We start from the raw sequence: 15,112 nt of genomic DNA, 5'->3' as shown, positions 1-15,112 counted from the left end.
CACTAGGTTGCAAAGAAAAGGCCCACTCCTGAGGCTCTTTGCGCAAAAGTGACATTATGAACCCTACGCGCTGGGATTCATCCCCAGAGGACTTGGGTCTCAAACGAAAATACAATAAGCAAGCATTTTTAAATGAAAAAAATTCTTGATGTTCACCAAAAAATAAATCCGGCAAACATACCTTAGGCTCCAAGAAATATGCTTCAGGACAGTTACTCACGTGCTGACGGAGCTCGGCCACTTCCAGAGAGAGTCCCTGCAGGTGTTTAGCCAAATCCTGAACCGACACCATGATGGAACAAAAAAAAAAAAAAATCTTTCCTTAGAGAATTTGCAGGCTGGACTTACTGTTATGTTCTGCTACCAAAGCTAAGGAAAGAGAGGAGATCTGTCCCTACTATAAGACTCAGCTGAATCCCTACGATGTAACAGGGAACCTGATCCTGCGATCAGACCTGCTAAAGTCCTAATCTAGTCTGTACGGAGACCTATAGATGTGAGGAGGGAATCCCTACAAGTACTAAGGACTGGGAGGAATATGGGACACCTAACAGAAATAGTAGCAGACAGACGAACAAACAAAATAGATAGAACATAGAGGTCCGTAGACCAAGCAAACTAACAGAGTTAGATACAGAGCACAGGCTAGCTAGAAAGTAGATATACAATGAAGTCCAGCAAAGCCAGAAGGGCGGAGCAGGATTAAATAGGCCAACAAGGTCATGTGACCAGCAAAGGAAAAAAAACCTAACAGCAAGGTTCTAACATGAAGTCCATGTTGAAGAAGGTGATGGAAAAGGATGGCAGAGACTGGAATTGTCTTACTCCCCTACCCGCTGTTCTCAGTTAGCGAAGTTCCCCAGGCGTCTACAGGATTCTCCCCCTTCAAGCTGCTATATGGTCGGCTCCTCACGGACTTCTGGATATTGCAAAGGAAACTTGGGGAGCCAAGGTGACACCCCACAGGAGCGTCATCGAGCATGTGGCCCAAATGCAGGACCGGATAGAGAAGGTGATGCCAATTGTGAGGGAGAGCCTCCTTCAATCCCAAGAGGTTCAAGCTCGGGTCTACAACTGGGCGGCGAGGCTGAGACAGTTTAGCTTGGGTGATGGTGTTAATACCCACTGTGGAAAGTAAATTCCTGGCCAGGTGGCAAGGGCCATACGAGGATGTCGAAAAGTTGAGTAATGTCAACTACAAGGTACACCAACCAGGAAGAAGAAAGCCATACCAGGTATATTACATTATCCTGCTCGAACCCTGGCAGGACAGGGAACTGGTGGAACCTATGTGCTTGGAGAACCATCTTGAAGTCAAGGCCAAGGATGTCGCAGTAGCAGAGATCCTGTCACTGGCCCAGAAGCAACACTGCAGAGAGTTGCTTCAGCGAAACGGAGACCTGTTTTCGGAGTTGCCAGTGTGCATGCCGGTTGTGGAACATGATATCCAGACGGAACCTCATGTACAGGTGAACCAGAGGCCGTATCTAATCCACGAGGCCCGCCGCAAGGTAATCTCCAAGGAGGTGCGGAGAATGTTGAACCTGGGTGTCGAGGAGTCAAAGAGCAGCTGGTCCAGCCCCATTGTGCTTGTGCCAAAGCCGGACGGAGAGTGGCGGTTCTGTAATGATTAGAGAAGGCTAAATGAAGTGTCTGAATTTGACATGTACCCGATGCCCCGGGTAGACAAACTTATTGAAAGGCTAGGGCCAGCCAGGTACATCACCACCCTGGACCTAACAAAAGGGTTCTGGCAAATCCTCCTGTCTCCAAGTTTGAAGGAGAAGACTTCCTTCTCTACACCAGACAGGTGTTTTCAGTACACCCAGATGCAAGGAGCCCCGGCTACCTTCCAGAGGACCATGGATCGGATCCTAGCCTCGCACAGGAAGTACGCCGCCGCTTATCCTAGACTACATCGTGATCTTCAGTCCAGATTGGGAAGTCACCTACAGAAAGTCCAGGCGGTTCTGAATGCGCTGAGGAAGGCCGGCTTTACCATTAACCTGTAGAAGTGTGCTATGGTGAAAGAAGAGGTGAAGTACTTGGGCGATATTGTCGGAAGGGGCGAAATAAAGCCGCAAGGAAAGAAGGTGGAAGCAATCCAGAATGGACCACAACTGGCCTCCAAAAAACAGGTTTGACCCTTTCTAGAACTGGTGGAGTACGATCGGCGGTTTATCCCAAATTTCTCCATCATAGCCGCACCACTGACCGACCTATTGAAAGATACAAAGATGGAAATGGCCAATTGGTCTTTTGAGGCAGAGATGGCTTTCCAGGAATTGAAGCTTGCCCTGTGTAAGCAGCCGGTTTTGATTGCCCCTGATTTCAATAAGGAGTTCATAGTCCAGACGGATGCCTCAGAAGTTGGGGTAGGAGCCGTGTTGTCTCAAGAAATAGAACACAGGATGTTCCACCCCTTTTATCTAAGCAGAAAACTCTCGACTTGTGAGAAAAACTATGCTATTGTGGAAAAGGAGTGCGTGTCCATAAAGTGGGCAGTTGACACTCTGAGACACTACCTGTTAGGTCAGACGTTTAGGTTAGTTTCAGACCATGCACCCCTGAGATGGATGGGGAAGAATGCCCGGGTGACTAGGTGGTTTTTAGCACTCCAGGACTTTAGTTTCTCGGTTGAACATAGGCCCGGGAAGCTACATAGGAATGCTGATGCCCTGTCCAGACTTCCATGTTTAGTAAGTGAAGGTGACAAAACCCCTGGCTTGGGGCAGAGCGGGGGGAGATATGTGACAAAGTCACTCGCAGAATACTGGAGGGGAGATATGTTTCACTGAGACTATTGGCTACAGTGATGTGAAATATGGAAGTTTCTCCTGCTCATTAGGTGCAGAGAGGGTAAATAGCCAGGTTTACAAGGGCATGTTTTTCATGTGGATGGCTAAGTGCTGGGCGGGACGCCATCCACCTTATTTCCACTCCAGGGCATGGTTTGGGCTATAAAGAGCCAGCCTATCGACTCAAGAGGTGGTCAGTATCTGAAGGCCAGAGAGAGGAGTTTGGGTTTGTTTCTGCTAACCTCAACCGTGTGGTTTTTGCTAATCCTGAGTGGCCGGTCCAAGTACTTTGCTGGACACTATCTTATTTTGTTTTGCCGTTATGCCAGATGAGCTGTGTTTACTTTCATGAACTCTACATTTGGTTTATGCTGCTTAATTAACCAACATAAAATTTAAAGAGACAGTATTCCTTTTCTACCTCCATGTGCAGCCAAGTGAGCAGATCTACCACAGTGGTCATTCATAAAGTGTTGTGCCTACTATCTGATGTATATAATTCTCATCAAGTTCTTGTTAAGTAAAGAAAAGATTATTTTTGGAATTTAGTCTCCCTCATTCATCTTCATACCATCTGGTCCAGGGCTGCCAAGTAATACAGTAGCATTCGATCTGCAGAGTTGGGAGATATGATATATATAATACTTTTTTTTTTTCCCCTTTTCAGCTGTTTGAGGAACCTGTGATTTCTATCTATGCCATTGTGTATAGGATAATAGAGTATAATAAAGTTGTTATGGACATGATTTACCTAACATTGTGCAGGGAGTCTGTTTTCCCTATAGTGACGGATATTTCTTGTTGCTAAAACTGATATTATTGTTCACGTTAAACCTTTCTTTAAACTTTTTGAAACAACTTTCATTAGTGCAATCCTACAACATACCGGGGTCTGATTGCTCAGGTGATGCACTGTACTACTGTAGTGCCGTGTATCATCACTGCCTGTCAGTGTAATACTAACAACCCCATACAGCCAGACTCTGTCAAACCTTCTTAGATGCCATGTTTGCACTTAACAGCAGCAAGTGGGTAAACTGCCAGGGTTTTTGTTGCAACTGCACCTTTGCCATCCCTGCGGTGTACATCTATGTTCTGGTGCTGAAAAGAGTTAATTTTCTGTTATTTAAAAAATAATAAAATGTCTTCTGCTTTTTGCATGTTTTTTTTCTTTTTACAAGAATTGTTTGTCAAATTTTCTTTTGAAACATTTCAATTTCTGCTTTTTTTCTGGTGTTTTGTCTTGTAATATAGGAAAGCCTAAGGCCAGAACTAAACTCAATAAAACACTCTACATGGAGACTTTGGTATCAAATAATTTCTGTCCACGGTGTTTGTGCAAACATAAAAGCTTTTATAAAAGCCTCAAACATCTGTGTGTAAATCAGACATGAGATCTTACGTGATAGAAGATTACAGTCCGGGGAAGACGGGAAACATTCATATAGACAGCCGGTGGTGATGTAGTCAGTGACGGACTGTGGCCAAATATGTTTCTAGTGCTGTAGTAGAAGATGAAGATGTCATCCTCATCATGAAGTAGTTATTTCTTATGTCACGTGTAATGAATATCTCCTGCAGTATTGCTAATGTTGATTCCAGTATCTGTAAATTAGACAAGAATTAGCAATAAGTGAGATGAGTCTGAGAAATGTGTTCAGCTACAGACTCAGAGGAAGAAACTGCTTGTTGTCTGTGGCCTAAAATGTATATGTTTTATTAGTAGGTGTAAAGAAGGAAACTAAATACTGTAAAATAATAAATCTCCTTATATGTTTCCCCTTATTGTCTCCAGTAATTGTATTATTACACAGGATTTTTATGATGTTACATCGGCTCATCTTCTTCTCATTCAGGTCTCTACAATATCGGATGCTCTAAGTGGACATCTACTATAGAAGAGAATTTTTCTGAATTACCCATCAAAGATGGAAATGGACAGAGACAAGATGGCGGAGAGGATATTACAACTCACCCTAGAGATCCTCTTCCGTCTTACTGGAGAGGTGAGAGATTCTGATGACGTCACATTACATCAATTCTTATCTATGGGAATAACAGATGAACAGAACTGGAGAGGTGAGGACTCTGGAAATGTCTCGAGGGAGATTTATTAATGTGTCTCTCCATAACCAGGATTACACAGTAGTGAAGAAGACCTCTAGTGAGCACTGTCAGGACCCTGTGTCTGAGGGATGGGGAAGACCCCTGAGCCCAATCATGGGGCCTCCATCTCACCTCCTGATACATGAGGACATCAATGACCAGAAGATGCTAGAACTCACCTATAAGATGATTGAGCTGCTGACTTCAGAGGTGACACTGCTGGGAATGCTGGAACATTATACAGTAACGCTATGAAGGGATCGGGGGCATGACTGTATCATTGTGTGTCAGGTTCCTATAAGATGTCAGGATGTCGCTGTCTATTTCTCCATGGAGGAGTGGGAGTATTTAGAAGGACACAAAGATCTGTACAAGGACGTCATGATGGAGGTTCCCGAGCCCATAACATCACCAGGTAATAGACAGGACTAAATACACACGGCCTATAATTATCTGTATGTAAAGAATGAGTTCAGTCCCTCTATATGTTTCCTCCAGATCTATCCAGCAAGAGGACAACACCAGAGAGATGTCCCTGTCCGCTTCTTCCACAGTACTGTAAACAAGAAGACCCCAATGTTCCTCAGGATCATCAGGTAGATGGGGAGAAGGTGTCATGAGATCTCCCCTATGATGTGTAGATGGCTGTGAAGGTTTTGTGCTCCGTCTTGTTTTATCCACCAGGATTATATGTTTTACTAGATGGTGGCCCGATTCTAGCGCATCGGGTATTCTAGCATATGTCTCCCGACCCTCCTTTATAATGCCCCATGCAGGAAGTCACATCCCCAGTATATAATACCCCATGCAGGAAGTCACATCCCCCGTATATAATGCCCCATGCAGGATGTCACCTCTCCCCCATATAATGCCCCATGTAGGATGTGACCTCTCCCCCCATATAATGTCCCATGCAGGATGTGACCTCTCCCCCCATATAATGTCCCATGCAGGATGTCACCTCTCCCCCCATATAATGTCCCATGCAGGATGTCACCTCTCCCCCCATATAATGCCCCATGCAGGATGTCACCTCTCCCCCATATAATGCCCCATGCAGGATGTGACCTCTCCCCCCATATAATGCCCATGCAGGATGTGACCTCTCCCCCCCATATAATGCCCCATGCAGGATGTCACCTCTCCCCCATATAATGCCCCATGTAGGATGTCACCTCTCCCCCCCCCATATAATACCCCATGTAGGATGTCACCCCCCCCCCCATATAATGCCCCATGCAGGAAGTCATATCCCCTGTATATCCATCCCCCCATAGTGCCCCATGCAGGTCCCCTATGGCCCCATACAAAAAAAAAAATCCAATACTCACCTCCCTTCTACTGCTTCTCTGGACTCCAGCGTAGCCCGCATGTTGACGCTGTGCGCTGTGACCGGTCAGGAGAGAGCGCGGTGTAAAGACGTCACCGCGCCCTCTGACCTGAGACGTCACAGAGCATCAGCGGAAGACACAGGAGCTGCTGCGGAGGCACGGGGAGGGGTAAGTATGACGCCGGTGCCGGGGTCCTGATCGAGCAGGGGGAGGGACGGGAGGAGAGGAGAGGGGAGGGGAGGGGTAAGTATGACGCCGGGTGCCGGGGTCCTGATCGAGCTTGGGGAGGGACGGGAGGAGAGGGGAGGGGAGAGGAGAGGAGAGGAGGGGAGGGGTAAGTATGACGCTGGGTGCCGGGGTCCTGATCGAGCGGGGGGAGGGACGGGAGGAGAGGGGAGGGGAGAGGAAGGGAGGGGAGGGGCGTCACACTTGTCCTCGGGAGATAAGTGGCCGTAGCCGCTGATCTCCCGATGATAGCCGCATGTAGGTCAGCGGCGCCTGCAGTCGGTCGACTTAAGCTGCGAGATATCCGGCTGCATCTCCTGGCTGCATCGCCGCTGACCTCCGTGCCACACATGAGCCGCTAACGGCCGCCATGTTTTTCAGAAATGCCGCATCGCTGATTGGCCGCGGCCGGACCAATCAGCGACCCGGGATTTCCAGGACAGACAGACAGACCGAAAGACAGACAGACAGACGGGATAAGACAATTATATAGTAGATACTTGTGTAATGAGAATGGTGGAGATGGCAGGATTAGAGCTGATCATAGATGGGACTTCTCCATCTGTCTGTGACTTTTACAATATTTGTTTCAGGGTGAAGATCTGACCCATATTGGTACTACAGAGACATATGTGAGGGGTGATGAGTGGTGTAAAGAGGAGATTCCTACATATGACTACCCAGGTGAGTAGTAACCACTAAATGCAGAGAAGTCACAGATTCTTCTCAGTCACCGACTGTGGCTGCTTTATCGGTGGTGTAGTCCGGCCATATCACAATCGTGTGATCACCATTTTGCCTCTAGACCACAACATTCTCCTCCACCAAAAATTGTTCAATTGACTTTGGGCAATGAAAGCCCTTTTCTATAGAACTTACAACCTGGAGGATCCACTTATTTCTTGGGATTAGAAGATCCTGACTCGATCTGTAAACTACAAAGCCAAATGACAGCGTACATAGAATTTGCTGACAAGTTAGAAAATCGCTTGAAGAAAAATATTATGATGGGCCTGTAAGAGAAAGCGGAGGGTAATGATGCTGTTGGCTTCCTAGAACCCTGATATCTTATTGGATGAATCTACCTTCTCTCCCTTCTGTGCTGCTGAATGTGCTCATATGGTTCCTACAAGACCAGGTCCAGTCTTTCTGGCTAAATTTTACCTTTATGATTGCCAACATTAAATGTGCAGTGAGGCCAAGTGTGAATTTCTGTACAATAACAACAGAATTTCAGTTTATCCTGACTGTTCAATTTCTTTTAAAACCGAATAACTAATTTCTTGAAACTCCTCTGACTGAAAATATTGGCCCTTTCGTTAGTTTATATTGCCAAGAGCCACCGAGCCCCATACTCCACTTACCCCAGAGAGGTTTCACCACTAGTTACTTATTTTTTACTGATGAAGAATGTTGAGTTGGATCATTTCAGTAGATGTGATATTGTCGTTACTCGCAGTTTTTTGCTACAGTAGTTAGTTCCCAAAATACCCTGACTTAACCGTTTCCCGCAGCTAGTTTTGTGTTCCTAATCAGGGCCATTTTTGCAAATCTGACATGTGTCACTTTCTGGTTCTGATGTCTCCTCCATCACCAGCGCTGCATGCAGAATGAATAAGGCGGCTCCTGGTGACAGAAGCAGACGTCACAGGAGCAGATCCCAGAGGAGATGGGACCCACCATTTACAGAAGCCCTAATGTGACAAAATGACAGAAAATCAGAGCACTAGAAATCACCATAAAATGACTCCATTTTGGAATTTTTAACCCTCAGTGAAATAATCTATTAGAGTAGTGACTATTTTGACTCCACAGGCACTTTCCAGAAATTAGCACGCAGTGGATGTTGGAGAGTGAAAATTACAAATATATAATTTCATTACCCAACACATAGTGCCCAGATTGTGCTCCAGGAGGCACACACCATCAATTAAGTGGGTTCTTCTCACTATAGTAATGCCAAATACATGGATGCTAAATGTGGTTTGGGAACACTGCAAGGCTCAGAAGCGGAGGGGAGCTTTGATTTTGGGAGAGGTAATTTTGCAGGATTGGTGTATGGAAGCCATGTTGCTTTTCAAGAGCCTTTGAGCCACTAATAATGTGGAAACCTCTGTTGTTCCCCTGGCAGATGATGGACCTGAGTGGGGTTTGTTTTTTGTAAGATGTGTACAAGTTTTTATTGGTATTATATTCACCTACATAATATTGTTTGGTGGGTTTTTATTGCATATTTAGGAGGCAGAATGAACAAACAGTTGAACACAACACTCCACTGGTTCATCCTATGAGGTTTTCTATTAGACTGAACTGTCATTGTCTTGGTGAATAATTCAATATTTTTACATAATTTTCCATTTCTACAGTCAGTAATAATGATTGGTTTTATTCTTGGCAGATGACTGTACCAGGAGATCAGAGGGACAGCTGACATCTTCAATTTCTAAATCAGATGATGTTGAGATCCCACAGGATACAATTGAAATGAATACCATTACTCCAGATATACCATCATCCCTTCACAGCAAAGATCTGTCATCTGATCCACTGAAACAGGTCCTGTTTTTTGATTCCTTAGCGACTACTAAGGAAAATCAAAGTCACAAAATAAGCATTAAAAAACGAACTGCTCCTAGAGCTAAGAAGCCGTTTTCAGGTTCAGAATATGGTAATAGTTTTCCCCTCCAAAAGTCTTTTCCTAAACATCAAAAAATTAACACAACACAGAATAGATTTTCTTGTTCCAAGAGTGGGAAATGTTTTAACAAGAAATCAGATTTTGTTAGACACCAGAAAACTCGCACAGGGGAGAAGCCATTTTCATGTTCAGAATGTGGGAAATATTTTAACATGAAATCAGAATTTGTTAGACACCAGAGAACTCACACAGGGGAGAAGCCGTTTTCATGTTCAGAATGTGGGAAATGTTTTAACCAGAAATCAGACTGTGTTAAGCACTATAGAACCCACACAGGGGAGAAGCCTTTTTCATGTTCAGAATGTGGGAAATGTTTCAATGATAAATCAGCTTGTGTTAAACACCAGAGAACCCACACAGGGGAGAAGCCTTTTTCATGTTCAGAATGTGGGAAATGTTTTAACAATAAATCAGCTTGTGTTAAGCACCATAGAACCCACACAGGGGAGAAGCCTTTTTCATGTTCAGAATGTGGGAAATGTTTTACACAGATATCCGGTTTTGTTATACACCAGAGAACTCACACAGGTGAGAAGCCTTTTTCTTGTTCAGAATGTGGGAAATGTTTTAACAATAAATCAGCTTGTGTTCAGCACCATAGAACCCACACAGGAGAGAAGCCTTTTTCATGTTCAGAATGTGGGAAATGTTTTACGCAGATATCAAGTTTTGTTATACACCAGAGAACCCACACAGGGGAGAAGCCTTTTTTATGTTCAGAATGTGGGAAATGTTTTACCAGTAAAGCTTATCTTAAAAACCACCAGAGAACCCACACAGGGGAGAAGCCTTTTTCATGTTCAGAATGTGGGAAATGTTTTAACGATAAATCAGCTTTTGTTAAGCACCAGAGAACCCACACAGGGGAGAAGCCTTTTTCATGTTCAGAATGTGGGAAATGTTTTAACGAGAAATCAGATTGTGTTAAGCACCAGAGAACCCACACAGGGGAGAAGCCTTTTTCATGTTCAGAATGTGGGAAATGTTTTAACCAGAAATCAGATTGTGTGAAGCACCAGAGAACCCACACAGGGGTGAAGCCTTTTTCCTGTTCAGAATGTGGGAAATGCTTTGTGAAGAGATCATCTCTTCTTAGTCACCAGAGCAGTCACACAGGGTAGTAGCCTTTTTTTATATTCTTAATGTCGGAAATGTTTTCTTTGAAAATCAAGTCTTAATACACTTTAGAGAAGTCACACAGGGGAGAAGCCTTTTTCAATGTTGGAAATGTTTTAACCGAAAATTGTATCTTCATAAAGGAGTTGTCCACTAGTAGGACAACTCCTTGTCATTCCTCATGTTTGGCCTAGTTAAAATAAAAACACTCCTACTCTCAATTCCCGGGCCAGCGCCGTTCCAGCGGTTTCAGGACTCACGTTCCCGGGGTTGTTATATCACATGAGTGCTGCGCTCAGTCAGTGTCGACTTAACTGTCCCCGCCTTCAAATGTATTGAACATCAACAGGAAGCCAGGGCTGTGGCTGCTCTGATTTCCATGTGATGTTCGATTTTTCTGAAGGTGGGGACAGTGATTCCAGCGCTTATTGGGCTCACAGGACGTAACAACCTCACATGACCCCCGGGAACGCACGTGATGACGCCACTGGAATGGCGCCAGCATCGGAGGTTTGTATAAGTGTTTTGTTTTTTTTTACCAAAAACCTTTTTATATTTGTATTTAACACAGAAACACCACAATTCCAGGATTTCAAAAAACTCTACCAATCCGCTCCCCCCCCTTCCTTTTTCCCTTACCCATCTGATTTTGCATAAGACTATCGTCTTGGCTATAAAATCTTGGCTATTGCCAGTTGTATAGGAGGCGAATCTCTAACCTCCGCCACATACCTAGCACACTTACCGTGGAAGCTAGAGGAATAGGAGTATTAAAAACCTCTGAGATCAGCTTACCAACATCTTCCTGCAGCTCAGCTAGATGAGTACAGGATCAGAACATATGGACCAAATCTGCCTATTCCCTCCACACCGTGGACACAGATCATCGGCCTTAATGTCCATTCTAAACATTATTCTAGGAGTTCTATAGGCTCTGTGTATAAGAAATAATTGAGATTTTGTTTGGGTCGTATTTATAGATACTTTTCCTGGTGTCTCCAGGCTATCCTTCCACTCCTCCTGAGTGACTAATCCCACATCCCTCTCCCATTTAAGTTAAAGGGGTTGTCCGGGCTTTCTGTATAATTTGCGTGTGTATCTAGGCTGCAGAATGCTGACAGTTTGTACTATTCTCCCTGTCTGCATGGTGTCGTAGATAGCACACCTAGTCATGTGAGCAGCTCTCTCCTGATTCTAGAGGAGATGCTCACTCCCCGAGTAGAGCTTTCCTGTCTAGCAGAGTCTAGTTGGTGATGTAACAACAGACACCATCCCGAGTCTCTGCCAGACCCTCCCCATCCTCCTGCTTCAGCCACAGACTCCGCCCCCAGTCTGTGCAGACCCTCCCGCTCCTCCTGCTCCAGCCACAGACACCACCTCAATCTCTTCCAGACTCTCCCCCTCCTCATGCTCCAGCCTCATGTTCAGCTCACACCAGCCTCATGTTCAGCTCACAGTGCCTTTGAGGCTGCAGGGGAATGACTCAGCTGATTGGACTAACCAGTCCAATCAGCTGTTACCAGAGACAGACTGCTGAACTGAATGGTGGAGAATAACGCTGAAAGCTTTCTCCACTGTTCAATCTCAAGAAAGTCTGAAGCTCCTGCCAGGACCTTTGGGTCACATGACAGCCTCATGTGACTAGGTACCGAACACCCAGTGCTCTCCAGAAACCCCAGGAAGGAAAAGGCTTCTTCATAGGTGAATATAATGTGCTGTGTGTCTACTGATCTATCTTTCTATCCCATATCTATTATCTATTGATCTATTGTCTATCTATTATCTAAACAGAGTAATATAGGTTGAATAAAGACCTATGTGACATGCAGAAGTAGTGCTGTTGCAGAGTGTGACAGTCACAAGTAGTGCTGTTGCTTTAAAAGCATTCAGCAACTATTAGAAGTAACACAAGCACATGAGACAGGAAGTGTTGTGCTCCAGAAGCATCCAGCAACTAGAGGGGTTAACACAGTCACAGGAGACAGGGAAGGTTTTAGCAGAGCCCCAGGGGGATTGTGGGGAAGTTGTTTACTGTCTGGCTGGAGCCGAAGAGAAAGGTGGTGTGTGTGTTCTGCATCTGACGGAAGCGCCCCTGCAAGTGAAAAGGATTCAAGTCAGGAGAGAAGCCAAGCACAGGTCAGGTAGAGTTCCTGAACTAGCAGTGCAGAGTATTGTCAAGCAGAAAGATAAGGACTATAAGAAATGGTGTCACGGGGATCATCTCCCTCAGCAAACCCTCCTCCATCTCAGTGTGCTGTAAAGAATGCTGTGTTCATTAATGTGCCTTTGCAATAGAACTGTGCTCTCCTGTACTACTGGGAAAATTGTGAACTGTTGTGCTGCGAAGGAAACTGTACTGTTTGTCACTGGAGCGTGTTGTTGATAAGACTTAACTTGCACTGGCTGTGCGGCTTCTTCTTAAATGCTACTGTTCTACCGTTTGAGGACTCTTGTCAAGTGTGTCTGGTCAGCAAGTGAAACAAACTATGTGTCTGTGCCTGAGGGTCAATACCCCTGTGTGCCTGAGAGAAGCTGCAGCACATGGTCTATTGTCGCCCTGAGTAACGGTTCCCCCAGGATTCCAAAGAATTCATGTAACCTGTCTTGCCCCATCTGAACCTAGGAGCGTGCGTGTAACACCTAGGTCCATCAAGTTCAACCTTTCTCCCCATCTTTCTAGTGTAGAGTTGCCTAGTCACGCGCAGCGCACCTTGACCCTGAAGTGGCTGTCGGCAAAGTCTAACTATAACGAGTCTCCATAGACTTTTTGTCGGATTCAATGGACTACGTCAGGTTAGGTGGACTACGTCTGACCTGCGTGGGAATTTTTCTTTTTTTTTAAATAAAGTGATGAACGAGGGAAAGTGTTTATTTCAATAAAGTATTTTTGTGTGTGTTTTTCATTTTTATTACTGGGCTAGTAATGGGGTTGTCTGATGGACACCTCTCCATTACTAACACCAGGGCTTGTTGCTAGCTGAACATTACACAGCTGACATGAACCCCACAAATATTACCCCAATTGCCAAAGCACCAGGACAGTCGAAAAGAGCCAGGTAAAGCGCCAGAGTTGGCGCATCTCATTTGATGCGCCAATTCTGGGGCGGCTGTGGGCTTGTATTTTTAGGCTTAATAACCAGGGACCTTCCCAGCCTGATAATAGCACAGCTGTGTGACGATACAGAGTAAAATTTCTTACAGTAATGATGGCCACTCGTTTTTCTTTACTTAGCTGCTTTTTTCTTGCCATAATACAAATTCTAACAGTCTATTCAGTAGGACTATCAGCTGTGTATCCACCTGACTTCTGCACAACACAACTGATGGTCCCAGCCCCATTTATAAGGCAAGAAATCCCACTTATTAAACCTGACAGGGCACACCTGTGAAGTGAAAACCATTTCCGGTGACTACCTCTTGAAGCTCATCAAGAGAATGCCAAGAGTGTGCAAAGCAGTCATCAAAGCAAAAGGTGGCTACTTTGAAGAACCTAGAATATAAGACTTATTTTCAGTTGTTTCACACTTTTTTTTGTTAAGTATATAATTCCACATGTGGTAATTCATAGTTTTGATGCCTTCAGTGTGAATGTACAATTTTCATAGTCACGAAAATACAGAAAAATCTTTAAATGAGAAGGTGTGTCCAAACTTTTGGTCTGTACTGTAACTCTAATGTAAATGCTAATTTGCATGAAAACTACTTTAAAATTTTGTCTCGCTGTTTTTTTACACCACCCAGACTAAATAAAGCTTTTGTGGACTACTCTGATTCATGTTGGAGAAACTGCGGACAAAAAGCCAACTTATTTCATATCTTTTGGACATGCCCTGGAGTTGTGTTATTATGGAAAGAGATCTTTAAATTGTTGAATAAAATCAACAATTCTATGGCTAAAATTTCACCACAATTATCCCTTTTATCTCTTGACTCAAATACACTCCCACAGAAGATAAAACATATTTCCATTCATATATTTGCTATAACAAAGCTACTTATTGCATCTAAATGGAAGTCAGTAAATGTTCCTACTATCTCAGAAATTATAGATAAAATGTTTATTCACAATTCTTTTGAACATTCTTATGCTTTAAGAAACAATTGTCTTAAGAAATACTATTCTATATGGTCTTCCTGGAACTCGTACTTTTCCCTGAATAAGAATACCTCTCCAAACAAATAACAACATCTTCTTTTAGCCATAAAGTATACAGATCATTTATTATTTTAATATAATTAAACTGAAATCCTGTGATGCCATAACAATGATTATAATGTATCATGTAACACTATTGTGTTTTCACCTTCCTTTACCTATTTTCCTCATTTATCCTTCCCTTTTGTTTTCCTTTTTCCCATTGCATCCATCCCTCCCTTTCTTTCCTTCCTTTCTTTCCTTCCTTTCTTTCCTTCCTTTCTCTCCTGCATCCTTTCCCAGGTTCTTCTTCCAAGTTGTAAGTTTTGTTGTTGGGATAATATAACTGTTGTAATGCTACTATACTGTCTTTATCATATTTTATTTCCCCTTTCCCTTGTTTTGTAAAAAAAAGCCCTTAATAAAAAGTATATTATTGAGAAGGAAGTGTGAGACTGTGTAATGTTGTACCATCTTGAGTATTTGCTAGGACTGTTTTGTGTGTTTATTGTCCACTTTGTGGTTCAATAAAGTATTGCCACGCTGTTTTACCCTCGCCCTGTGTTGTCTGAGTAGCGTTACGCCCACGGAAGACCCCGGGTCTTCACAACCAGCCAAGGGGAAGCATACAGCTGATCAAAAATAAGGGGGCCCCACACCATTTTTTCTACTTTTTTTTATTTGGTTAATACAAAGCTGGACA

General features: G+C 44.0%; 1 protein-coding gene across 1 annotated transcript in view; it reads left to right on the top strand.

Annotated features, from left to right (window-relative positions):
- LOC141197630 (uncharacterized) overlaps positions 1-14,837 on the top strand; it is an 88,870-nt gene extending 74,033 nt beyond the window's left edge. Inside the window, exons 10-15 of the mRNA XM_073662713.1 lie at positions 2,155-2,375; positions 4,869-5,114; positions 5,196-5,319; positions 5,403-5,500; positions 7,054-7,144; positions 8,859-14,837. Coding sequence (XP_073518814.1) covers positions 2,155-2,375; positions 4,869-5,114; positions 5,196-5,319; positions 5,403-5,500; positions 7,054-7,144; positions 8,859-10,279 — 2,201 coding nt within the window. The 3' untranslated portion in view covers positions 10,280-14,837. The remainder of the gene's footprint in view (positions 1-2,154; positions 2,376-4,868; positions 5,115-5,195; positions 5,320-5,402; positions 5,501-7,053; positions 7,145-8,858) is intronic.
- Positions 14,838-15,112: the final 275 nt, after the last annotated feature.

The sequence above is a fragment of the Phyllobates terribilis genome, unplaced genomic scaffold, assembly GCF_046119375.1.
Source record: "Phyllobates terribilis strain yellow unplaced genomic scaffold, ASM4611937v1 Scaffold_85__1_contigs__length_6476398, whole genome shotgun sequence".
Classification (NCBI taxonomy): Eukaryota; Metazoa; Chordata; class Amphibia; order Anura; family Dendrobatidae; genus Phyllobates; species Phyllobates terribilis.
Note: the sequence above shows the minus strand (reverse complement) of the source record. Positions and strands in the feature narration are given on the sequence as shown.